Genomic DNA, 24,784 nt, shown 5'->3' on the forward strand with positions numbered 1-24,784 from the left:
CAACATATTTTCTCCGCTCACATGTCTTCATCAGTTCATCCATGTTTGCTGGTCCCAGATCTGTCCTCGATGCGGGGTTGTCTTGATAGTCCACTTAAGCCCTCAATGTATAGTTGGTCAAACGTGGGCTACATCACAAACGCCACCAATAGGCTATGATCCAACGTACGTTTTAAAAGTTTGTATTTGTTATTATAAACGTTCCGTTTGTGTATCAGTGTGCTGAAAATGACGTCGAATAAAGATAGGCCTAGTATTTAATAGTATTTACAAAGAGCATTTGCTCTATTTTGCTCCACTATGGGCATTGACGATCAACCAATCAGTATCCATGCATCATTGGAGAGAAGCTCTTCGCAAGCCTTTGTGATCCAAATCACATCTCTTTATTGGATTATAAAGTGTTATGGAATCATGCCAGTAACACACATATGAAGGGATGCATTGAGAAATGTATTTACAAGAAAGGTTTTTTGTAATTTAACATTGGCAATGGAAAAAGTCATTTGACAGCAAGTAGGCTACACAACTTTTCCAACAGGTGAAGGTTGATGTACTTCTTTTAAACCACACAAAAAAAGAGTGATTCTTACGATAATTTGTAGTTTTCGTTTTAGATTATACATAACGTTTAATTTCTATATATAAACCTCAAAAACAACTAGGATGCGTCAACTCCAATCTCATTTAATGTTCTCCTCATTAAACATTAAAGCACTTAAGTCATTAAATGGTGTGTTTTGGAACATTGGACATGCTTTATTTCAGAACTTTTCACAATTTATTTAAACATCTCACATATACAAAATAGGTACAATAAACTTTGTGGCTTTTATTTTGAGAAAGAGAGAGGCCGCATAAAGCCTGTTGAAAAATGATGTGCTGTCAGAATTAACAGTGGATGGGGATGTCAAAGAGAAAGATGCCTGAACAAAAAAGAAAATTCTAGAAAATAAAAAAAACAAGACAAACATCCGATTTAGGAACATTCCACCTGCTTAAAATGGGGGTTATTAGTGGGACCTGTGCAAGACTCGTCAAAGTCAATACAAAGTAATACAGTAAAAGTGGTTTACTCCACAGCGGCATGTTAGCACCATAGATCTCTGCTTCAAGTAAGTGAGCACCTTTCATACATGACAAAGCTTGAAGCCTTACAACTCATAACATCTAGGTTGTGGATCTGGTTTTTCAATATTATTTCCTTAAGTACAGGCATGAGGTAGTTTAAACCATTTGATTTTGGAAAGTTGTGGTTTTAAACCTCCTCTTTGGAAGATATACAAAGACCACAAAATGATGCATACTTTCAGCGTTTTTATTACACTTCTTTTTATTTTTTACAAAATGATGACATGTCCCACAAGGTGTTTTCCTGCGTCTGTTAGGGCTGCTGTATTAATTTGCATTGCACAACGCTCCATCCAGTCCTTTAGTCCACTCCAATAGGGGGGCCAGTTTAAGCAAGTGGATGCGCAGAGAGAAATCGGCAATCGGTATAAAAAAAAAAAAACAAACACAGAAAGAAGGGCAGAGATTTTTGTCGCTTTTTCTTTCTTTCTCTCTTTTTTTAATTTATCATGAGTCTATTTATTTGAAACAGACTGGGCCAATGTCCAAACCAAACTCCTGTTCAGCTCCACCAATGTCCAAAGGAGCAATGTCGAGGATGGGCAGACGAGATGGTTTATTTGTTCTGTATTCGATGACTGTCTTGCTCCACTGGCCAGTGTGTTTCTGCGGAGGTGATAGACACAGAAGGAAAAAGCACAGTTTCAGAAAATGCAGATCACCCAGGTTTGGCAGCTCCCTGATAACAAACCTAATCAGCTATTTGTATCTTGAGCAAAATGTTTTAAAACCCTGCCCTAAATCCCATGTTATCCATAGGGATGTCATCCATGTGTAATGTCATCACAGACATCCTGTCTAGTAGTAGGCCTAATGCATACAGCCTTCATTTCAGCAAATCCACTTCAACGAGACAAATAAAACATAGCCTACTTTTCTGCGGTACTTTCAATACATGCACTATTTGTCTGTCGCTTTAGATAAAAGCGTCTGCTAAATTAATTAGTAACGTCAAATTCTAAGAGACGGCAACTAGAGACAGAAACGAAAAGAACAAGGACACGTTTGCTAGGCTAGCTAGTTTGACTTCGGAACACTCTGGAATCCGTTAAACTAGGCTAGTTTACTTTAGCTTTGTCGTAGCTTAATACTTACAGTGCAGCCATCCTCCAGCACGTTGAAGGTGAAGCGGCTGTTTCCCTCGGCTCTCAGCTCCACGTCGTTTGACCCTTGCAGCAGCACGGCCTTCTTCAGGTTACCGCTCTCTGCGTCCATGTAGGCCACGCTGTTCTTGCAGTGGTAGGTGACGTTCTGGCTAGCCTGGTTAGCCAGCAGGCGCATGAAAGCCAGCTGGGTGGCCATGCTCTGTGGGCTCAGGGTCTCGTCGTTGTACGCGAACTGGAAGACAGACCAAATAGTTTGTTTTAGAGTTCAAACTGTGATTGTGTACTTTGACAGAGGATGTGAACTACGATACTATGGTACTGTGAAGATACTAGCTAAGGCCTTTGTCATTATGTCCCCTTTTGGAATTAAAGTAACAGTAAAACATTTAAATCTATTTGAATGGGTCTACCTCAAACCTTAAAGTAACCATAAAGACTTGGGTCAAGCAACCTTACAAGGGAGATAATATCTAGTCCTACACACTGAAATATGACATTGTTCTTGTTGTCTAAACAAGAACCTCCCAGACATAGAGAAAGGCTATGATGTCTAACAAGCTAGTCAACCCAGTCTGTCAATTAGCCAATGGCGAGAGGTCTCTCATGTGCACTCACCTCAGTACCGCCATTGATGGTCTCTCCGAACCAGACGTGCTTCTTGTCCTGGGCGCTCCTGTACCAGTTCTTGCGGGCGATGCTCTCGGGGTGGGCGTAGATGCAGGTCTGGCCAGAGGAGAAGTCACAGAAGACCTTGATGGCGTCCATGATGCAGCCCTGGTTGGGGTCGATCCAGTAGTAGCCTGCAGTGAGGGAGAGACAGAGACGTTAGTTTGTGTCAGGGAGAGAGACAGGTCCGAGAGAGACAGAGAGAGAGAGTTCTTCATCAGCAAATCGAGAAACGATCGATCTTTCCTATTCCCTCTCACACACTGAAAAGGTAGCTAAGCTATCTGGGTGTCCGGCTGCCCACTCACCGCTGGTCCATTCGGGGTGACCGAGGCGGATGTCTCTGCAGGTGCGGGCTGGGTTCTTCCTGGAGCCCTCGGGGGAGAGCAGGTTCTCGATCTGGGAGTTCAGGGACTTGATGGTGGCGTCCACCTCGTAGTCCTTGGCTCTGAGGGCGGGCTGGTCGGCCCTGTACTCATCGTAGCCTCCGGACACGTCGTATCCGCCGCCGGCGGGGCCGGGGGGCCCGGGGAGACCAGGGGAGCCAGGAGGACCCTGGAGGGAGGGGAGGTGTTAGCAAAGTACAGCTAGCTACGTGGGTGTCTTTAACCAGTCTGGCGCTTGCCTTACTGATTGCCTTCCTGACGACATTTGATTTTGTGCTGTTGTGAATGAGGAAAGATGCTATCATGCGTTTACAGTGGGTACTTTATTTTCTTGAGAGTCAGCAGGTGTGTAAGGGGAGGAGACGAGCACTCACGGCAGGTCCGAGGTGTCCAGCGGGTCCACGGTTACCGGCGGGTCCGATAGCACCATGGGATCCAGCTCTGCCATCCTTACCAGCTGGGCCGTGGGGTCCAGCGGGGCCCTGCATGTGGGAGGGGAGGCCAGGAGGTGGATGGGAGGAGGAGAGGGGAGGGGAGAAAGGGAGATGAGAGAAAAGGGAAGGGAAGAAGAGAGGAGAGGGCAAGAGAGAAGATGCCAAGAAAACACTGTTAAACACAAGGCCTACAATGGAGTAAATGGAGAGTGATAACGAAAACTGTTGATAAAACTACGGTATGTCAAAGACTCGTGGGCCTATTTACATATGCCTCTGTGAGAGAGGTGCAATAAGATTAGTGCTGCATTGTGGGAAATGTAGTTTACTCACTCTTGGTCCAGCAGGTCCGGCGGGACCAGCAGAGCCAGAATCACCAGAAGGACCCTGAGAGAGAGAGAGAGACATGATTACTGAAGCCTGCATACACACCAGGACCAGGTGGGCTCTAGGAGTGTGTGTGTGTCGACAGGGTTTGAGGAGTGTGTGTGTGTGTTCTGTCACATACGTTGGGTCCAGGCATGCCCTGCAGACCCCCATGTCCTCTCAAGCCCTTCATGCCACGGTCTCCCTTCTCTCCGGCGACGCCCTTCTCACCACGGGGCCCAGCGGGGCCCTGAAACACACACACACAGTTTTGGTGAACTGAAATAGCAGTGACATTCATAAACACGGTACATGTTGTGCACTAACAGATGAACAGTTCCCTAGAATGTAGTATGCTATGAGATACATGTAGCATGCTATCAGATAAGTTGACTAGTATGTCCAGTGCTCTACTCACAGGGACACCCCTAGCTCCGGCAGGTCCAACAGCACCAGAAGCACCAACGGAACCCTGGACAGGGAGCAGAATGGATGAATGAATCACTGAATGAATCAATGCGTGACTAGTGAGTGAGTGGAGGATGGAGTGAATAAAGCCTATGTGAAGCTTATGTTACATTGTTACTAAACAGTAAACAAATATATTTCCATAAATCAATGAGTGAGAGAGAGTGGAGGATGAGTGAGTGAGAGAGAGCGTGGAGGATGAGTGAGTGACAGAGAGAGAGAGTGGAGGGTGAGTGAGAGAGAGAGTGGAGGATGAGTGAGTGAGAGAGTGGAGGATGAGTGAGTGAGAGAGAGAGAGTGGAAGATGAGTGAGAGAGAGAGAGAGAGTGGAGGATGAGTGAGTGACAGAGAGAGAGAGAGCGTGGAGAATGAGTGAGTGACAGTGAGAGAGAGCGTGGAGGATGAGTGACAGAGAGTGAGAGAGAGCGTGGAGGATGAGTGAGTGACAGAGAGTGAGAGAGAGCGTGGAGGATAAGTGAGTGACAGAGAGTGAGAGAGCGTGGAGGATGAGTGAGTGACAGTGAGAGAGAGAGAGCGTGGTGGATGAGTGAGAGAGAGAGTGGAGGATGAGTGAGTGACAGTGAGAGAGAGAGAGCGTGGAGGATGAGTGAGAGAGAGAGTGGAGGATGAGTGAGTGAGAGAGAGAGTGGAGGATGAGAGAGAGAGAGAGTGGAGGATGAGTGAGTGACAGAGAGAGAGAGAGCGTGGAGGATGAGTGAGTGACAGTGAGAGAGAGAGAGCGTGGAGGATGAGTGAGTGACAGTGAGAGAGAGAGAGCGTGGAGGATGAGTGAGTGACAGTGAGAGAGAGAGAGCGTGGAGGATGAGTGAGTGACAGTGAGAGAGAGAGAGCGTGGAGGATGAGTGAGCAGACAGTGAGAGAGAGAGAGCGTGGAGGATGAGTGAGTGACAGTGAGAGAGAGAGAGCGTGGAGGATGAGTGAGTGACAGAGAGAGAGAGAGAGCGTGGAGGATGAGTGAGCAGACAGTGAGAGAGAGAGAGCGTGGAGGATGAGTGAGTGACAGTGAGAGAGAGAGAGCGTGGAGGATGAGTGAGTGACAGAGAGAGAGAGAGCGTGGAGGATGAGTGAGCAGACAGTGAGAGAGAGAGAGCGTGGAGGATGAGTGAGCAGACAGAGAGAGAGAGAGAGAGTGGAGGATGAGTGAGTGACAGTGAGAGAGAGAGAGCGTGGAGGATGAGTGAGTGACAGAGAGAGAGAGAGAGAGCGTGGAGGATGAGTGAGTGACAGAGAGAGAGAGAGCGTGGAGGATGAGTGAGCAGACAGTGAGAGAGAGCGTGGAGGATGAGTGAGCAGACAGAGAGAGAGAGAGAGCGTGGAGGATGAGTGAGCAGACAGAGAGAGAGAGAGAGCGTGGATGATGAGTGAGTGACAGTGAGAGAGAGAGAGCGTGGAGGATGAGTGAGCAGACAGAGAGAGAGAGAGAGCGTGGAGGATGAGTGAGCAGACAGTGAGAGAGAGAGAGCGTGGAGGATGAGTGAGCAGACAGTGAGAGAGAGAGCGTGGAGGATGAGTGAGCAGACAGTGAGAGAGAGAGAGCGTGGAGGATGAGTGAGTGACAGAGAGAGAGAGAGCGTGGAGGATGAGTGAGCAGACAGAGAGAGAGAGAGAGCGTGGAGGATGAGTGAGCAGACAGAGAGAGAGAGAGAGCGTGGAGGATGAGTGAGCAGACAGAGAGAGAGAGAGAGCATGGAGGATGAGTGAGCAGACAGTGAGAGAGAGAGAGCGTGGAGGATGAGTGAGTGACAGAGAGAGAGAGAGCGTGGAGGATGAGTGAGCAGACAGAGAGAGAGAGAGAGCGTGGAGGATGAGTGAGCAGACAGAGAGAGAGAGAGAGCGTGGAGGATGAGTGAGCAGACAGAGAGAGAGAGAGAGCGTGGAGGATGAGTGAGCAGACAGAGAGAGAGAGAGAGCGTGGAGGATGAGTGAGCAGACAGAGAGAGAGAGAGAGAGAGGAGGATGAGTGAGCAGACAGAGAGAGAGAGAGAGCGTGGAGGATGAGTGAGCAGACAGAGAGAGAGAGAGAGAGCGTGGAGGATGAGTGAGCAGACAGTGAGAGAGAGAGAGAGAGGAGGATGAGTGAGCAGACAGTGAGAGAGAGAGAGAGCGTGGAGGATGAGTGAGCAGACAGAGAGAGAGAGAGCGTGGAGGATGAGTGAGCAGACAGAGAGAGAGAGAGAGTGGAGGATGAGTGAGCAGACAGAGAGAGAGAGAGAGCGTGGAGGATGAGTGAGCAGACAGAGAGAGAGAGAGAGAGAGAGAGGAGGATGAGTGAGCAGACAGAGAGAGAGAGAGAGAGAGGAGGATGAGTGAGTGACAGTGAGAGAGAGAGAGCGTGGAGGATGAGTGAGTGACAGTGAGAGAGAGAGAGCGTGGAGGATGAGTGAGCAGACAGAGAGAGAGAGAGAGAGAGGAGGATGAGTGAGTGACAGTGAGAGAGAGAGAGCGTGGAGGATGAGTGAGTGACAGTGAGAGAGAGAGAGCGTGGAGGATGAGTGAGTGACAGTGAGAGAGAGAGAGCGTGGAGGATGAGTGAGCAGACAGAGAGAGAGAGAGTGGAGGATGAGTGAGCAGACAGAGAGACAGAGAGAGAGAGAGAGCGTGGAGGATGAGTGAGCAGACAGACAGAGAGAGAGCGTGGAGGATGAGTGAGCAGACAGAGAGAGAGAGAGTGGAGGATGAGTGAGCAGACAGAGAGACAGAGAGAGAGAGAGAGCGTGGAGGATGAGTGAGCAGACAGACAGAGAGAGAGCGTGGAGGATGAGTGAGCAGACAGAGAGACAGAGAGAGAGAGAGAGCGTGGAGGATGAGTGAGTGACAGTGAGTGACAGTGAGAGAGAGAGAGTGGAGGATGAGTGAGTGACAGTGAGTGAGAGTGTGGAGGATGAGTGAGCAGACAGACGTACAGACTCTCCTCGGCTCCCAGGGCGGCCGACAGCTCCAGAGGGCCCTGCGGGTCCTGGGGCTCCAGCCAATCCCATTGCTCCTGGAGATCCAGGCTCACCACGGTCACCCTAACACACAGGTCAAAGGTTACAGCTCAGGTTCAGAGGACTTGTTTAGATCCAGTGTGTGTGTGTGGTGTGGGTGTGTGTGTGTATGTCGTGTCACCTTGAATCCAGCTGCACCAGGTCGTCCAGGAGGACCATCGTTGCCAGGGCTACCCTGTGGAGAGTCACACCACCACGTCAGTTGTTATGGCGACTGCGTAAGTTGTCACGGCGTCGCAAAGCTGAGGTGTGTAGGGTTGAAAGTTTGGGCTTGGCTCCTTACCTCACGGCCAGCCTCGCCCTGTCCTCCGGTCATGCCGGGCATACCGATGTTCCCAGAGGGGCCGCGAGGGCCGGGGGCTCCAGATGGTCCAACTCTACCAGGCTCACCCTAAGAGACACAGAGCAGCACAGGGGCAGGGAAACACTCCGTCAAACACACGTCTTTAAACCCTGTACCTGCCAGGGCGGCCATTTTGAATCTAGTTTGTATATTTTTTCAGTTCGATTTTAACAGAGGCCTGGATGTGTGTGAGGAGTTGTGATATTATACATTCACTGTGGGAACTGTTTTGTTTTAGATCTACTGATGGCCTGGCGTAGGGATATGCCTTATGCTGTTAAGTTGTACGCCTGCACAGTGATCACCGATGCGATTTAGCAACTAGCTGAAGAAAATGCTTTTGTCAGTCGCTGTTATTTCAGCTGTGAAGTGAGGACACGACGAGCGTGTGTGAGAAGATAGAACAGGTTTACTCACGACAACACCAGCTCCGCCTGGAAGACCACGGTCTCCTCTGGAACCTGGAAGACCGCTGAATCCCTGAGAACCAAGCTGACCAGAGGGTCCTGGGGAACCTGGGGAACCCTGCAGACACACACACACACGTGTGTCACGTCTAACTCCAATTCAACCATCATCTTCTTGGCGAGTTAGCTGAGATTGTAACAAAGTCATTAGCGACTCTCAGACTCCAGAGTGAGGCTGGACGAGGGTGCGGGCGAGGGGCCACTCACAGGGGGTCCGCTCTCTCCAGAAGGTCCCTTGTCTCCAGCCAGGCCGGCGGGCCCAACCATGCCCTGCTCTCCCTGGGCCCCTCCAGGGCCGGTGTCTCCACGGGGGCCGCGAGGGCCGTCCTTTCCACTGGGGCCAAGAGGGCCTGGGGGTCCCACAATACCCTGCAGGAGAGGGGGGGGTCGTCGTTATTGTGGAGAGAGATAGGGTGCGTGTTTGGGGGAGTGTGTTTAAATGTGTGTGTGATTGTTTAAGTGTGTGTTGGTGCGTTTGATGTGTGGGAGTGTGTTCTGTATGTGTACTCACAGCAGGGCCGGGAGTTCCAACTCTGCCAGCAGCACCAGGGAAACCAGTCAGACCCTGAAAGGGAACACACACACACACAGGTTACCCCGGAGACACAACCCCACAACCACCACGGTGTGTGTGTTTGTGTACTTACATTAGGCCCACTGTCACCACGAGCACCAGGGGGTCCAGCAGGACCTGCAGCACCCTACACACACACACACAGTCAGGAAACAGCAGTTAGAGGGTGTTAGAGGATGTGTGTGTGTGTAGAAGGTGTGTGTAGAAGGTGGGTGTGTGTAGAGGGTGTGTGGGGGTCGTACAGGAGGTCCAGACTGGCCGGCGGGGCCTGAAGGTCCTGCCAGGCCAATGTCTCCCTTTCCTCCAGCGGGGCCTCGCTCTCCCTTGGGTCCAGCTTGACCTCCAGCACCCTGGAGAGAGAGTCACACGTCAGTGGTCACTATGGTGACTGTGTGTTTGTGTATGAAATGGTGTTTGACAAGTGTGTGTGTAAATAGTGGCTGACATAAGTATGTGTTTGTGTATCAAATGTTTGATGACATGAGCGTGTGTGTGTGGTTCTGCGACCGCAAATAAATGAATTAGTGGTGGATGAGATGTGTGTGTTTCAGTGTGTGTTACTCTGTGAGAAGGTGTGTGTTTCAGTGTGTGTAACTCTGAGAATGTGTGTGTGTCGGAGCTCTTACAGGGGGTCCGGCGAATCCTGGAGGGCCAGCAGGGCCGCCCTCTCCTCTCTCTCCCTGCAAGGTCAAACATACGGGTCAGCCCTCAAACACACATCATCTCCTGGACCATCTCTGCTGTGTTCCTCGACCAGAGAACAGGCAGCTCTCAGAGCAGAACATGGTTCAGATGTCAGTGTGACAAGGCTGTGATCAAGTTGGTATGTTTAACAAACAGTAAATAAAAATGACAGGTGTGCAGACTTACGGGTGGACCACGGAGTCCAGCAGGACCAGCTGGGCCGAAGGAGCCAGTCTCACCCTGAACCACAACAACACAAGCACACGTGTCAGAAGAGGGGAATACTGAAGTATGCTTTGAGGATAATATACTCTTTTTCTTGGGGTTGCCGTAGTGATGTAGGGGGGCGTGTTTACCTTGTCGCCGTTAGCTCCGGCAGGTCCTGGGGGGCCACTGGGTCCGGGGGCACCCTGAACGAGACAGGAAGTGACATGCTCACTCTCTAGTGCCGACAGGACACCAGGATAACTAAAGGGTGTTTACTGATGTTTAGGAGTTACTTGTTTACTAGTTACATGTTTACTGATGTTTATTAGTAACTTGTTGACTAGTTGCGTGATGATATTTACTAGTAACTTATTTACTAGTATCTTGTTGATGTTTACTGGTAAACAACTTGAGGAGAGGGACTTACACGGGCGCCATCTCTTCCCAAGTTTCCTTCCAGTCCACGGTGTCCTCCCTCTCCCTGAGTTAGGGAGACAGGAAACAGGGTCAAACAGAGAATCATTATAGCTGCTGTAAAATGTGTCAGCCAAATGTGTCTTTTTAACGAAATCATTAACAAACAAGGGAGGAAGGCGGAGGGGGGGGGGGGGGGGATTGAGAGAGGGAGAGGGAGAAGGAAAGGGGGAAGGGAGGGAGGAGAGGGATGAGAGGAAGAAAGGAGGAAACAGGTGGCACATTTTGGGGCAGCTACCTTCTCTCCCTTGGGTCCAGCAGTGCCACCAGCTCCACGCTCTCCAGGCATCCCACCAGCCCCCTGGTGACCCTGGGCACCGGCCGGTCCGACAGAACCAGGCTCTCCCTAAAACAAAGACCACAAGAATGTTTCCGACCACAAAGGTTCCTATTGAGCCACAAACATCTTTAAGATGAACGTTCTATTCTAAACTCCTTTAGAGACAAGCAGGATATGATTGAGTTCCTACTGTATCTGTAGTACAGGGTTATTGTGTGCTCCAGTGGTACACCTGTCAGCTTTAGGGGGTTTATCTTGGACAGGTGAGTGTTGGTGAGCTACCTTGCCACCATCAGGCCCTGGGGTTCCAGCAGGTCCACGAGCACCAATGGCTCCCTGGGGTCCAGCAGAGCCTGCAGGTCCTGGGTTACCACGCTCTCCCTGAAACACACACACAGTCAGTCACCACCCGTGAGTGTGTGTGTGTGTGTGCGGTGTACAGTTGGACAGGTGTGAGAGAAGACAGGTGGACTCACCTTGCCACCAGCAGGCCCTGGGAGTCCCTGGTCTCCGGGGATACCCTACAAACAAAACAAGATTTGTTTATAGTTGACCAAATAAAAAAATGTGTCTCTGAGTGTGTGAGTCAGAGTGTGAGTGTGTTTGTGTGTGTGTGTTTGTGTGTGTGTGTGACTTACTCTCTCTCCTGGCTTGCCTCCCTCTCCAACAGCACCAGCGGGGCCAGGCAGACCCTGAGCACAGAACATGGTTAATCCCACTAACCCTGAACATGGGTAATCCCACTAACCCTGAACATGGTTAATCCCACTAACCCAGAACATGGTTAATCAAGAGACCCAGAACATGGTTAATCAAGAAACCCAGAACATGGTTAATCCTACTAACCCTGAACATGGGTAATCCCATTTATCCTGAACATGGTTAATCCAAGAGACCCTGAACATAGTTAATCCCAGTCCCACTTGACAGGGTACCTTTCACTATCACATATTGCTACTACTGCACCTGACCAGGTACAACTCTACAACACTGGCAACTCGTGAACAGACTTTCCACAGGAGGGAGAAGTGTGACGTAGTGTAATTGAGAAGAGACCAACCTGGAAACCAGGAGCTCCAGCAGGTCCTTGCTCTCCCTTCTCTCCTGCGTTACCCTGGTGACAGAGAAGAGGTCAGGGGTCAACACACACGTTCCATCACAACCAGGAAGTCCTAGGAGAGGTAGGCTCCTGCTGTGGTTGTAGCAGTTCGCTAACGCGAGCCATTGCACCGTGAGCCTCGTGTGGGGGTACTTACGACTTGTCCGACTGGGCCACCTGGGCCGTTGTTGCCATCGGGACCGGGGGCACCCTGAACAGAGAGAACAGGGATGGATGGTGAGAGGTTTTCATCCCTAGGGAGTTCTGGGGTGAGGGATTAGGATTATTCTATGTCTCTGTAGTTCTACCGTGAGGGATTGGGATTATTCTACGTCTAGAGTTCTGGGGTAAAATGTTATGATTATTCTACATCTGTAGAGTTCTGGGGTGAGGGAGTAGGATTATTCTACGTCTGTAGAGGTGAAACTTACTCTGAGACCGGTGGGACCTCCTGGTCCCTTCTCTCCTCCTTTACCGTTCTCACCCTGAGAAAGGGAGCGAGAGAGAGAGGGAGAAAGAGAGAGACAGAGGGAGGGAGAGAGGGAGACAGGGAGAGAGGAAGAGAGACAGAGCATGAGAGAAAGATTTGTCAGATCAGCAAGTGTTTCTTTTTCTGACCTACACTGATAGCAGTGTGTGACACTAGAATTAAGATGATGGTTATATTAACAACATTCATTCTAACGAACGACAGACAGCCTCTCAGATTAGGGACATCCCAGCTGGGTTCCCCCAGAGGGATGACGTCTGATCCAGATTGATCGTTCCACTCACAGCGGGTCCTTTGGGGCCGGGGAAGCCGATGTTACCGGGCTGGCCTCGGGGTCCAGTGGGACCAGGGGGGCCGGTACGACCATCCTGACCTGCAGCACCCTGGGACAGGACAACATCACAGGAGCTCAGACAAGAGAGTAGAGGGCAGTAGAATACAGTAGAGTAGAGGGCAGTAGAGTACAGTAGAGTAGAGGGCAGTAGAGTACAGTAGAGTAGAGGGCAGTAGAATACAGTAGAGTAGAGGGCAGTAGAGTACAGTAGAGTAGAGGGCAGTAGAGTAGAGGGCAGTAGAGTACAGTAGAGGGTAGTAGAGTACAGTAGAGTAGAGGGCAGTAGAGTACAGTAGAGGGTAGGAGAGTACAGAGGAGGGAAGTAGAGTACAGTAGAGTAAAGGGGAAGTAGAGTAGAGGACAGTAGAGTAGAGGGCAGTAGAGTACAGAGGAGGGAAGTAGAGTACAGTAAAGGGCAGTAGAGTACAGTAGAGTAGAGGGCAGTAGAGTACAGTAGAGTAGAGGGCAGTAGAGTACAGTAGAGGGCAGTAGAGTACAGTAGAGTAGAGGGCAGTATAGTACAGTAGAGGGTAGTAGAGTACAGTAGAGGGCAGTAGAGTAGAGGGCAGTAGAGTACAGTATACTCACAGAGGGGCCTTCCTTTCCAGGGGGACCAGAGCTTCCAGAACTTCCTGGGAGACCCTGGAGATGCAGAACACAGGTCACTCAAGCTCTCTCAACACATTCATGTGTGTGTGTGTGTGTTTGTGCGGGGGGGGGGGCTGTACGTGTCTGTGTGTGTGTGTGTGAGAGAGACTCACTCTGGCTCCAGTAAGACCAGGCTCGCCAGCACGTCCAGCATCACCAGGAGGACCGCGGGCTCCAGATGGACCTGTGCCACCACGGTTACCAGGCATGCCCTGAGAAAGAGGAGGAGGAGGGGGAGGGGGAGGAGGAGGGGGAGGAGGAGGAGGAGGAGGGGTAGTAAGATTCATTATTATTTGCTCCCTATCTACAGAGGGACATCCCCTTTATCTCTGAGTATGGAGGGATGAAATGTACCATAAAATAAGAAATTCACAGTTGCACAAACTTACGATGGGGCCGGTTCTTCCTTCGAGTCCAGGCAGACCTCTGGTTCCAGCGGCACCCTGTGGGACAGGGACACACACACAGGAGTCATGCTGATGCTAGGCACACTGGGACAGGCCCTCCAGTTAGCTCCCAGTAACCGGTAAGGACTACAGAGGGACTCACCCTGGCTCCGCGGAGGCCAGCAGGGCCAGTGGCTCCCAGCTCTCCGGTGGGTCCTCTCTTTCCCTCCTCCCCTGCGGGTCCAGGGGCTCCCTGGGGTCCAGCGTGACCCTGGAGGAGGAGAACAGAGAGGTTAACAACCACAGGAATACTGCAATAACAATAATAACGATGAGACCAACATATAAAAACATTTATCAAAAGCAAAATGCAGGAGGGGATTTGAATCCACAACCTCTTACACTGCAGTGAAATGCTCTGACCACTAAGCTACACCCAACAGAGAGGATACTCACTGGCTCTCCCTTGACACCGCCATCTCCCTTCACTCCAGCAGGTCCTGGATCACCCTGCAAGGTCAGACACACACATTAGCACTTCTGAGCGGCCTCCAGCTGTTAGGAGACACTGTGTGGAGCGGGTGTGTGTGTGTGTGTGGAACATGTACAGTCACAGTGCAGTCTGTGTGGTCGGTGTGTGTTGCATGTGAGGTAAGTGTGTGTAATGCAAGTATGTGTGTGTGACGTCAGAGTGTGTTGTGTGTGACATCAGAGTGTGTTGTGTGTGACATCAGAGTGTGTTGTGTGTGTGTACTCACTCCCAGTCCTCTGGCTCCTGAGGGTCCTTGGGGCCCCTGGGGTCCAGGGCCTCCTCTTGGTCCTGGGAAACCAGGAACTCCACCGACACCGGGGAGACCCTGGAACACACACACACACACACACACACACACACAGGTGAACTGGACGTTCAAGCAGATGCAATCCTACATTCCTTATTGAAGATGATAGAATCCAGAGTCAAAAAGACTGCAGTTATTTGTGTTGACATTGTGCTCAGTGCATTAGTTATTCCAACAAACATGCTGAGTTGTCACTCACTGCAATTCCTGTCTAGAACCAGAAGTGACTTTTGACCTCTTAATGACCACTTCCTGTGGCAGGTGTACTTACAGCAGCTCCCTTGGCTCCGTTCAAACCGTTGTTGCCAGGGTTACCCTAGAGAGGAGGAGAAGAGACGGTTCAGGCTGAGGTGAGCATTAGAGAGAGAGGGAGTCGGGTGTTGGGAGAAGGAGTTGTGAATTCAGGATGAGTGAACCACTCACAGGGGGTCCAACTGGGCCAGCGGCTCCGTTGACACCAGGCTCTCCTCTTCCTCCCTGGGGCCCAGATGGACCCGAAGAACCAGCAGGGCCGACTTCTCCCTGTCAGACAACACACAATAGGTTTATATATGTTTAAAAAAAAAGTTAAAAGTGTTAAAGAATATACTTTAAGGTTGTGAACCCTACTGACCTTAGGACCTGGGGCGCCAGGGAAGCCAGGGGGTCCTGCAGCTCCAAGAGGACCCTGGGAACAGGAAACAGGAAGCAGGAAGCACACCAGGTCAACATGGGGGTCAAAGGGCAAAGTCAAGACAGGTCGCAGGGTGGGGTCACCAGCTAGGTGGTGATGGGTGGGTCTGGGGGAGGTCAGCTAGGTGGTGATGGGTGGGTCTGGGGGAGGTCAGCTAGGTGGTGATGGGTGGGTCTGGGGGAGGTCAGAACTCACAGCAGGTCCGGAGGGTCCGGTGTTGCCATCGGCACCACGTGCACCAGCGGGGCCAGCAGGGCCGGCACGGCCTCTCTCACCGGGCATACCACGAGACCCCTACAGGGAGGGAGAGGAGGGGAGGAGGGGAGAGGAGGGGAGAGGAGAGGAGAGGAGAGGAGAGGAGAGAGGAGGAGAGAGGAGGGGAGAGGAGGGGAGAGGAGGGGAGAGGAGAGGAGAGGAGGAGAGAGGAGGGAGAGGAGAGGAGAGGAGAGGAGAGGAGGGGAGAGGAGAGGAGGAGAGAGGAGGAGAGAGGAGGGGAGAGGAGGGGAGAGGAGAGGAGGAGAGAGGAGGGGAGAGGAGGGGAGAGGAGGAGAGAGGAGGAGAGGAGAGGAGAGGAGGAGAGAGGAGGGGAGAGGAGAGGAGAGGAGGAGAGAGGATGGGAGAGGAGGGGAGAGGAGAGGAGAGGAGAGGAGAGGAGAGGAGAGGAGGAGAGAGGAGGGGAGAGGAGGGGAGAGGAGGAGAGGAGGAGAGAGGAGGAGAGGAGAGGAGGAGAGAGGAGGAGAGAGGAGGGGAGAGGAGGGGAGAGGAGAGGAGAGGAGGAGAGAGGAGGAGAGAGGAGGGGAGAGGAGGGGAGAGGAGAGGAGAGGAGAGGAGAGGAGGAGAGAGGAGGGGAGAGGAGGGGAGAGGAGGAGAGGAGGAGAGAGGAGGAGAGGAGAGGAGAGGAGAGGAGAGGAGAGGAGGAGAGAGGAGGGGAGAGGAGAGGAGAGGAGGAGAGAGGAGGAGAGAGGAGGAGAGGAGAGGAGGAGAGAGGAGGAGAGGAGGGGAGAAGAGGAGAGGAGGAGGGGAGGAGGGGAGGAGGGGAGAGGAAGAGAGAGGAGGGGAGAGGAGGAGAGAGGAGAGGAGGAGAGAGGAGGGGAGAGGAGGAGAGAGGAGAGAGGAGGGGAGAGGAGGGGAGAGGAGGGGAGAGGAGAGGAGGAGAGAGGAGGAGAGAGGAGGGGAGAGGAGGAGAGGAGAGGAGGAGAGAGGAGAGAGGAGGGGAGAGGAGGAGAGAGGAGGAGAGGAGGGAAAAGGAGGAGAGAGGAGGAGAGAAGAGGAGAGGAGGAGGGGAGGAGGGGAGGAGGGGAGAGGAAGAGAGAGGAGGGGAGAGGAGGAGAGAGGAGGGGAGGGGTGGAGGGGAAAGAGGAGGGGAGAGGAGGAGAGGGGAGAGGAGGAAAGGAGGAGAGAGGAGGGGAGCGGAGGAGAGAGGAGGAGAGAGGAAGGGAGAGGAGGAGAGAGGAAGGGAGAGGAGGAGAGAGGAGGAGAGAGGAAGGGAGAGGAGGAGAGAGGAGGAGAGGAGGGAAAAGGAGGAGAGAGGAGGAGAGGAGGGGAGAAGAGGAGAGGAGGAGGGGAGGAGGGGAGGAGGGGAGGAGGGGAGAGGAAGAGAGAGGAGGGGAGAGGAGGAGAGAGGAGGGGAGGAGGGGAAAGAGGAGGGGAGAGGAGGAGAGGGGAGAGGAGGAAAGGAGGAGAGAGGAGGGGAGAGGAGGAGAGGGGAGAGGAGGAAAGGAGGAGAGAGGAGGGGAGAGGAGGGGAGAGGAGGAGAGAGGAGGAGGGAGGGTGGAAGAGAGCGAGGGAGATACATAGTTAAATATAAATGTATCACAGGGCTCACACAAATCAAAGTGAATATCGTGAACATGTACATCGTATCCACAGTTGCTTGAACAGTCGTTCATAAAGCCATTTCATAAACAAACTCACAGCCTGTCCAGGGGTTCCACCGTTTCCATGGGCACCGGTCTCACCCTGGGGGAAGCAGGAGAGAGAGAGAGGTCACATCAGGCTCCAAGGTCATAGGTCAACTGAGGTCAACTTCCTATATGGATCGATGATGTCTGATACCACTGTAGACGGGTAGCTACAGAGCATGTGTGTGTAACAATAACTTCACAGCTTGTCCTCTAGTGAGTCTGTGTTGACTGGAGTATCACCCCCAGAGATGTTGTGATAGATTCTTGTGAAGGTTGTGACAGAGAGGTAGAATGTGTGTGACCTGGCTGAAGCGTTACCTTGGCGCCAGCCGCACCAGCCTCTCCCTTGCGTCCGTCCAGACCGTTGTATCCCTGAAACACACATGACAAACAAGTGAGTCCTCCTGGACAACCGTGACTTGGAAGTTGAAGATGGCTGACAAGCTAGCTGCCGATGTGAATTGCAGCCGGAAGATGAACCATCTCCTTCATGCTCTGGCCAATCAAATTGCATCTCCATTGTTCTTTGGCCAATCAAACTCTGTCAGGTCTATAGATGCAGGGCAGAGGCTGTCGAATCAGCATACACTTCCTGATTGACCATTCATTTCCCAGGAAGAAGGAAGCAGGAACTCAAACGTAGGGAATCCTACGGGAGTTGATAGCTAGGCCAACGCCTCCTCTTCAAGGGGGTGTTCAGTTGGGTGGATGACGAGGACAAATATCCAGTAAAGCAGAAGAAACTGATATAAAGTAAACCCCAGCCCAGTGTTCCAGAGGGCCGAGCAGGTGACAGCGGCTGAGGTGATCACTCACTCTGTGTCCCTTCATTCCAGGAAGTCCAGGAGTTCCGGGGAATCCACGGGCACCCTGGGAAGGAGAGGAACAGGAGGGTCACACATCCATCTTGGGGGAGGGGGTGGTGAAAGTGTGTGTGTGTGTGAGAGATCCGTGTAGGAGTGTGTGTGTGTGTTTGGTCGTCTTTACCTGAGCTCCTGCTGTGCCTCTATCTCCAGGTTTGCCAGGTCTGCCATTGTTACCCTGCATCAACCAGGACAGGAAGTCAATCAGGACAGGAAGTCAACCAGGACAGGAAGTCAATCAGGACAGGAAGTCAATCAGGACAAGAAGTCAATCCAGACAGAAAGTCAATCAGGACAAGAAGTCAACACATTTGTAAAGATATACACAAATCTATTAAGCCCCATTTAGGGTTTAGGGTATACACTCTCTAGGTGTACTTTTCATTTATATTTTTTACTTTTACAAGATAAATATCAAGATGAATTACAGGAGACTGTTTGGATTTCCGAGCAAAATGTATACTTACATCCTCACCAGCCTTGCCTAGGGGGGCCTGGGGGGCCACGAGCACCAACTGGGCCCTGTGGAGAGAGAGAGAGAGGAGGAGAGAGAGAGAGAGAGAGAGAGAGACAGAGAGAGAGAGAGGAGGAGAGAGAGAGAGAGAGAGGAGAGAGAGAGAGAGAGAGAGAGACAGAGAGAGAGAGGAGGAGAGAGAGAGAGAGAGAGAGAGAGAGAGGAGAGAGCGGAGGAGAGAGAGAGAGAAGGAGAGAGAGAGAGGAGGAGAGAGAGGAGAGAGAGAGAGAGAGAGAGAGAGAGAGAGAGAGGAGAGAGCGGAGGAGAGAGAGAGAGAGACAGAGAGAGAGAGAGGAGGAGAGAGAGGAGGAGAGAGGAAGAGAGAGAAGAAAGGAGAGAGGAGGAGGAGAGAGAGATAAAGAGAGAAGAGAAGGAGAGAGAGAGGAGGGAGAGAGAGAAAATCAGAGAGGAAGAGAGAGAGATAATGAGAGAGAAGAGAAGGAGAGAGAGAGGGAGAGAAAGAGGACAGAGAACAGACAGAGAGAGAGGAGAAGGAGAAACAGAGAGACAGGGGTCAAGTCAAGGTCTCCAAGGACAACTGGGTAGATGGTAGCTTAGTCTCCACACTGGTGATGAAAAACTAAAGTGAGAAATACAAATGAGAAGCAGGATTGTCCTCCTGTGAGTCCTTACAGTCTGTCCAGGCTCTCCTGGCTCTCACCAGCGTGTCCTTGGAATCCTTGAGGTCCCTGTGGGTCAGAACCACACATCAGCCTTCACATGTCCCAAGGGAAATATGTTCACTGGATAACGTGAACCCTTAATAGCTGGAGTTCAAACGGATATGTGGATTGGTATAGATGCTAAATGAAATGGGGCAGGTCTCCAAATGTAGTCAAACAAGAAGTATCTGTGTGTGTGTGTGTGTGTGTGTGTGTGTGTGTGTGTGTGTGCGTGTGTGTGTGTGTGCCTGTGTGTGTGTGCGTGTGTGCGTGTGTGTGTGTACTTACAGGGGATCCAGGTGATCCAGGTGGACCTCTAGCTCCCATCAGACCCTGAACAGATCAAACAGAACAAGTTATAAATAATCACAATCATATTCAACACGTCAGTATCAGATCTCTCTGCGCAAGTGTGTTTGCATGTGCATGTGTATGTGTGTATGTCTATTTGCGTAAGTGTGCATTTCTGTGTGTCTGTGTGTGTCTACGTGTCTATGTGTGTGTGTGTGTGTGTGTGTGACTTACAGCGGGCCCAGGTCCAGGGTCAGGTGCTTTAGAACCATCATACTGAGCAGCAAAGTTCTGTCAGAAGAGAAGAAGAACCAGTTAAGATCCTCATCGGGGAAGTGTTCAAATCCTGTCAGTTTGTAACGAAAAACTTTATTGATTCTCTATTGATGAACACTAATCACATCCAAGAGGTTTGGATCTGGTGAGTGCTTGTAAAAAAGGCGGCCATGACAGTCAAACTCAAAATCCAAAAAATTCTGAAATTCAACATTCAAAAAAACTAAGACTAGTGTTTTACAGTTTGAACTGTGATTGGTTAAGATTCATTGCTGTGTAATCAGATAATACAAATTTCAGTTTTGAAATCATTGTAACCTCCATCATTTAATTAAAAACATTTTTTTTTTAAATACATGACTAAGCTTGTATCCTATGGGGTCACCAATGAACCAAAATGGAGTCATGGGGTCAAAAGGACAAAGGGTCAAAGGTCTTCAGGTTACAAAGTCATAGCTGAGGTCATAGGGTCATGAGGAGAAATTAGAAGGCTAATCCAATCTGACCCTTCCCCTGTGAGAGCACTTGAGCAAACTGTGTCAAACATAGTAAAGAACATGATCGTCATTTTGAGAAGAAACTCAGAGCTTCGACTCCAAGAAACAGACAATGTTTCTGGTGCTGTCGCAGAGCACAATAACAAAGAGGGGGGGCCGTCAGCCATTTTGACCAGGCAGGCAGACTTACTCCTCCGAGTCCAGGGGGTCCAGGGGGTCCGGCGGGGCCAGGGAGGCCTGGAATGCCATCTTTACCATCACGACCTGGAATACCCTGAGAGAGGAACACACGACTGTAAGACAACCCAGCTGGGAGATACTCGTTACTCTGAAAGACACGATGTGTGTTCTTCCTCTGAGACTAGGAAGAGTCGGGACTGTTGTAATCAGTGTGGCTCTGTAGCACAGTATGTTAGAGCTAGCGACAGGCTATGCTACAGCTAGCGACAGGCTATGTTACAGCTAGCGACAGGCTATGCTAAAGCTAGCGACAGGCTATGCAACCTCGGGAACTGCACCTTGGCTGAAGACTGGTCTGATCAAATGCAAATAAAGTCAAGACATCCATGATAGTTAAAACAATAGTTATTATTAATAAAAATATCCGTTGTTGCTGATGTCATAAACACTGAGAATGTGGGCAACTGTGTCATGTACACAAGGGGGTGTGGCCTATCCACGTTGACACGACAGGTTCACATCTTTGTACACAGGTGGTCGCAAAAACATGAGACATCCATACACACAGGTACACATCCACACACACAGGTAAACATCCACACACACAGGTACACATCCACACACACAGGTACACATCCACACACACAGGTACACATCCACACACACAGGTACACATCCACACACACAGGAGGAAAAACCTACACACACAGGTAAATAAACATGCCTAAACAACTAGGTAAACATCCACACACAGGTAAATAAAAATACACACACACACAGGTAAACATCCACACAAAGAGGTAAACCGCCAACTGTAAGAAACTAGGCAGAAATACACCCTCTCTTACTGTAGTGTTTGTGAGACAAAAAGACGTTGACTCACCCTGTCACCTTGAGGTCCCTTGTTTCCTCTGGGTCCCTGTGTGGAGGAGAGCACCGGTCAGAGCTCAACATCACGCTGACAGCTTCAGCTAAACAGGCTCTCAGTCTCCTCACATGCAGAACAGTGTGCACATGCAGAACTCTCTCTGGGACTAAAACCTGAAGCTTCAATCCAGGTAGTTGTAGTCTGGTCTCGGACAGGATAGGCCCTCAGATATAACAAGTCAAACCCAGTCAAGTACAAGTCATGTAACTGTACTGCTGTACTTGGTATGTACCTTTACTACATGTGCAAGGTATATAGATTTACAACATGTACTAGAGCTCTACCTGTACTAGGGTTATAACCTGTACTAGAGTTATAACCTGTACTAGGGTTATAACCTGGCCTTTAGGCAGATCCCCAGGCTGGCCCTTCTAACCTGTCCTCAAGTTCAAATATGTCTCTCACACTGTAAGTGCAGAATAACACGTAAGAACGTTGCTTTGCTCACCTTGCGGCTCCCCTAAACAGAAAAGAAGATAAATAAATGTAAGATTTATTTATTCAGTCTTTCCATTAGCACTTCAGTTGTTCATAGTGTGAAAGGACAGGACATGCAGTTATGATGCTACAGTATACAATGATACAGTAGAAACACAAGGCAGTCTCATGCTCGTATCAAACCATGTGACTAGTGATTGTATGATCAGGGGGACTGTAGCTGAGGGGAAACTACTGTCAACCACTCAGAAGGCAGGTACAGGTCACTTCCTGTCTTACAGCACTGACTACATTACAGGTACAGGTCACTTCCTGTCTTACAGTGAGCAATCTGCAGCAATCTCAAATCCCACAGAGCATATCAAAATGATAAAAAAATAAAATAAACATTGTTTGGGAATTTTTTGGAAAAACCAAACTTTCGTCTCAAATTGATAAAGAAACGTAATTCAAACGTGTAGGATTTTGTATCAAAGATAAGCGTCGCTCCCAGAGGTGTGACGTGTTTACGGTTCCCTCAGCAGCAGATCCAGGACCTGCCAGGCTGCCCTCCTTGTCCACCTCTTCACCATCGCCAGGAGGGCACCGAACTGACCCCAGACCAGCTGCTGGGGCCCACTGCTCCTTACTCCTGTTTCACAGGAGTGAAAGGATCCTTTGTAGCGGGCAGGGAGGGGTACCTCTCATGGGCGCTAGCTCGACCAATGAGACCCTCGTCTATTGATGAACAGGAAGTGAGCAGAAATAACTAGGATTCTGAAGTAAAAAGAAAATGTAAGGGATGAAATGCTCTGCTTGGCGATGAGATTGCTCAAACTGTCACGGTCTTTTCGGCTGCATCTTGTCAGGATATATTGACCAAAGAAAAAGAGGTAAGGATAATTTTCATATTTTGTTGGATAAGTCCGTGCAGATGTACTGACCGAGTCTGTGGAAGTGAAGTGAAGAGATGGATGAGGGGAGGAGGAGGGAGGGAAGAAAAAGGGAAAACTTAGTTAAAATATATATCTTTACAAATTTACAACGCGAATATCATAAAAAGTTAATTGCAAATAATTAAGCTTTTAACCATTACATATAAGTTACCATGTATTCCTTAAATAAATATATGGAAATTATATAAAAAAATATATAGAAAAAGCCTTTTCAATGTAAGCAATCACGATTACAGACAACTGTATGAGTCTCTACAACGCTCTACATGAGTGGCCAGTAAGATGAACATCAGATCTGTTTACACAGCAGACATCCATGACTGCTGTATGAGCCACAGCATGTAAACAACCCTCTCACACACCCTGCCAGGCCTCTTCTGCAGTCAGAGCACACATTCTAACACACGCTGAAGCTTACACGCAGTCTCAGTGGGGGAACACAAATCAAACAATCGTTAAAAAAAATAACTAAATAAACATGATTTGCTGTTATGCCTCTTGACAACTTGTCAGTGATGTGTGTCTGTGTTTGTCAGCAGTACTGACATCCCTCCGCAGGTCTGGAGGGCTGCGAGTCCTCCCTGTTATCACCCAGGACACAGCAAGCCTCTGGGGTTCAACTCAACAGCAGACGCAGCTCATACAAAACCATGGGTATGTAGATCGGGAAAGTGTTGCTGGGGTTGAGCGGGGATGTCTGAACTATAAATAATTCCCTCGCTGTGATTTGTATCTTAGCGTAGTTTGACGGTTTGATTGTGTCGTGTGGTATCATGAATAACTCTGAGTGAGACTGAGTGAATATAATTTAGAGTGCACTAGGAACTGGTACGAATCATGCATGTTTGCTCCAGTACCTAGTCTGTCCTGAGGGGGAAGACTAGCAGGGCAGACAGAGGTCTGGATACAGACCTTCCAACAGAGGTGGGGTCGCACCTCAGATGGAGCACCAAGGTGTCGTGACCTCATCCGACCACAAGGTGGCGCTACTGGACACGGAAAATTACAGTCGCTTAAAAAAAATATAATTCTATATAAAAAGTGGTCAACGATAGACCAAAGGCACTAAAATGTAATGTTGGCTGACAGTATCACTGTTGGATATGCAAATGCTACGCTGCATATGATTACTTTTAGTGAAGTGGCACTAGCCAAGGCCTCACCTCTAACCAAGGATGAGAAATAGACCATATCGCAAAAATACTGATCACTATAAATGTTGAAACCTGTATAAAAAGAACAACCTGTATCAGTGTCTCATATCTATGGGCTTCTTCAAAGACAAATAAATAAAAATAGGTTGACGCCAGGTCAGGCACTGTCGTTAACCACCAGGAGGCGCCATAACAAATCCCTATAATAAAGGTTAATTCCCTGGACGCCTGGAACAATTTGTACAACGCCCCAAACTTTTCATCACAGAACAGTTGGATTCCAACTTTTATCTAAACGTTGATAACTCCATTGTGCTAATACCTAGTCATTGATAGCAAAGGAGATCCTACTTTAGGCTACATGTTTCTCACAATGCCCTTGAAACGTTTTTCTTTTAAATCAGTGCCTTTCTTATCAAATAATATCCGCGGAAAATAACGAAAGGTCCTCCGAGTGAACAAAATCCGTTCAGGTTTATTCGGCAAAGCCAAAAGAAAGCCTTTTAGAAGCGTTTTTAGCTGTCTTCTGCTTGTTCTCCAATTAAATTCCCAATAATCTCAAGCCAAGCTTAAACGCTGCATCGAAATCTTCGCGAACTTTCCCTCTTTAAAACGGGACCAAAAATCCTCGGTCAATCACAAAAAAATAGAGCAGTTATTCAAACTTACATTGACATGATGCTAGGTATGAAGTTACTGCGAGCAGCAACAGAATCCGAGTATCCACAAAGCTGAGCATGTCTACCTCGACATGCAGACTCCTTGTGCTGCTGAGCCCCTGTAACAACCACCTCAAGCAGGCATACAGTTATGGTGACAAGAGTAACTCCAAACTTTGCAGAAACCTGCTGCCTTGATGCTAGAATAATAAAGCCCAATCCGCCCTATTTATACGGCAGGAGGTTCCTTCGTCCGCGAGTCAAAAGTCAGCCCACTAACCAATGAGAGCAGAGGAACCCTATACCGACTCCCATCCTAGCAAGGCCTGGCGCGGTCATGTGGTCCAGCATCTCCAGCCTTCTCGCAGAAACCTTGGCAAACTGTGGCGATGATGACGAGTGCAGTGATTTAATTAGATC

General features: G+C 49.8%; 1 protein-coding gene across 2 annotated transcripts; it reads right to left on the bottom strand.

The window, feature by feature from the left end:
- Positions 1-758: 758 nt before the first annotated feature.
- On the bottom strand, positions 759-24,581 carry col1a2 (collagen, type I, alpha 2). 2 transcript variants are annotated; one of them, XM_047018739.1, is made up of 51 exons: positions 24,375-24,581; positions 22,540-22,544; positions 21,627-21,638; positions 21,134-21,169; positions 20,261-20,344; positions 19,532-19,588; positions 19,295-19,339; positions 18,978-19,033; positions 18,298-18,352; positions 17,955-18,008; positions 17,784-17,837; positions 17,286-17,339; positions 16,978-17,022; positions 15,259-15,357; positions 15,004-15,057; positions 14,814-14,912; positions 14,662-14,706; positions 14,310-14,408; positions 14,008-14,061; positions 13,715-13,822; positions 13,555-13,608; positions 13,279-13,377; positions 13,106-13,159; positions 12,468-12,566; positions 12,125-12,178; positions 11,851-11,904; positions 11,655-11,708; positions 11,233-11,286; positions 11,071-11,115; positions 10,877-10,975; positions 10,553-10,660; positions 10,268-10,321; positions 9,990-10,043; positions 9,820-9,873; positions 9,576-9,629; positions 9,192-9,299; positions 9,023-9,076; positions 8,887-8,940; positions 8,583-8,744; positions 8,326-8,433; positions 7,849-7,956; positions 7,687-7,740; positions 7,482-7,589; positions 4,508-4,561; positions 4,232-4,339; positions 4,057-4,110; positions 3,664-3,771; positions 3,212-3,458; positions 2,853-3,037; positions 2,227-2,469; positions 759-1,737 (listed from the first exon to the last, which is right to left on the bottom strand). In XM_047018739.1, the coding sequence occupies exons 1-51, from the start codon at positions 24,442-24,444 to the stop codon at positions 1,591-1,593; spliced, it is 4,077 nt and encodes a 1,358-aa protein (XP_046874695.1). In that variant the 5' UTR covers positions 24,445-24,581; the 3' UTR covers positions 759-1,590. The 2 variants fall into 2 exon arrangements, with proteins under 2 accessions (XP_046874695.1, XP_046874696.1); XM_047018740.1 differs by lacking the exon at positions 21,627-21,638.
- Positions 24,582-24,784: the final 203 nt, after the last annotated feature.

Source organism: Hypomesus transpacificus, chromosome 4, assembly GCF_021917145.1.
Source record: "Hypomesus transpacificus isolate Combined female chromosome 4, fHypTra1, whole genome shotgun sequence".
Classification (NCBI taxonomy): domain Eukaryota; kingdom Metazoa; phylum Chordata; class Actinopteri; order Osmeriformes; family Osmeridae; genus Hypomesus; species Hypomesus transpacificus.

Bases quoted from the DNA above. Each gene is read 5' to 3' on its own strand.
- col1a2 (XM_047018739.1), bottom strand. From the start codon at position 24,444: ATGCTCAGCTTTGTGGATACTCGGATTCTGTTGCTGCTCGCAGTAACT. The intron at 13,378-13,554 runs GTAAGTTTGTGC...CCTCTTTCTCAG, and splicing joins AAGGAAGAACCGGCCCCATC to GGCATGCCTGGTAACCGTGG. The intron at 7,590-7,686 runs GTGACACGACAT...CCTGTGTGTTAG, and splicing joins CTGGTGCAGCTGGATTCAAG to GGTGACCGTGGTGAGCCTGG.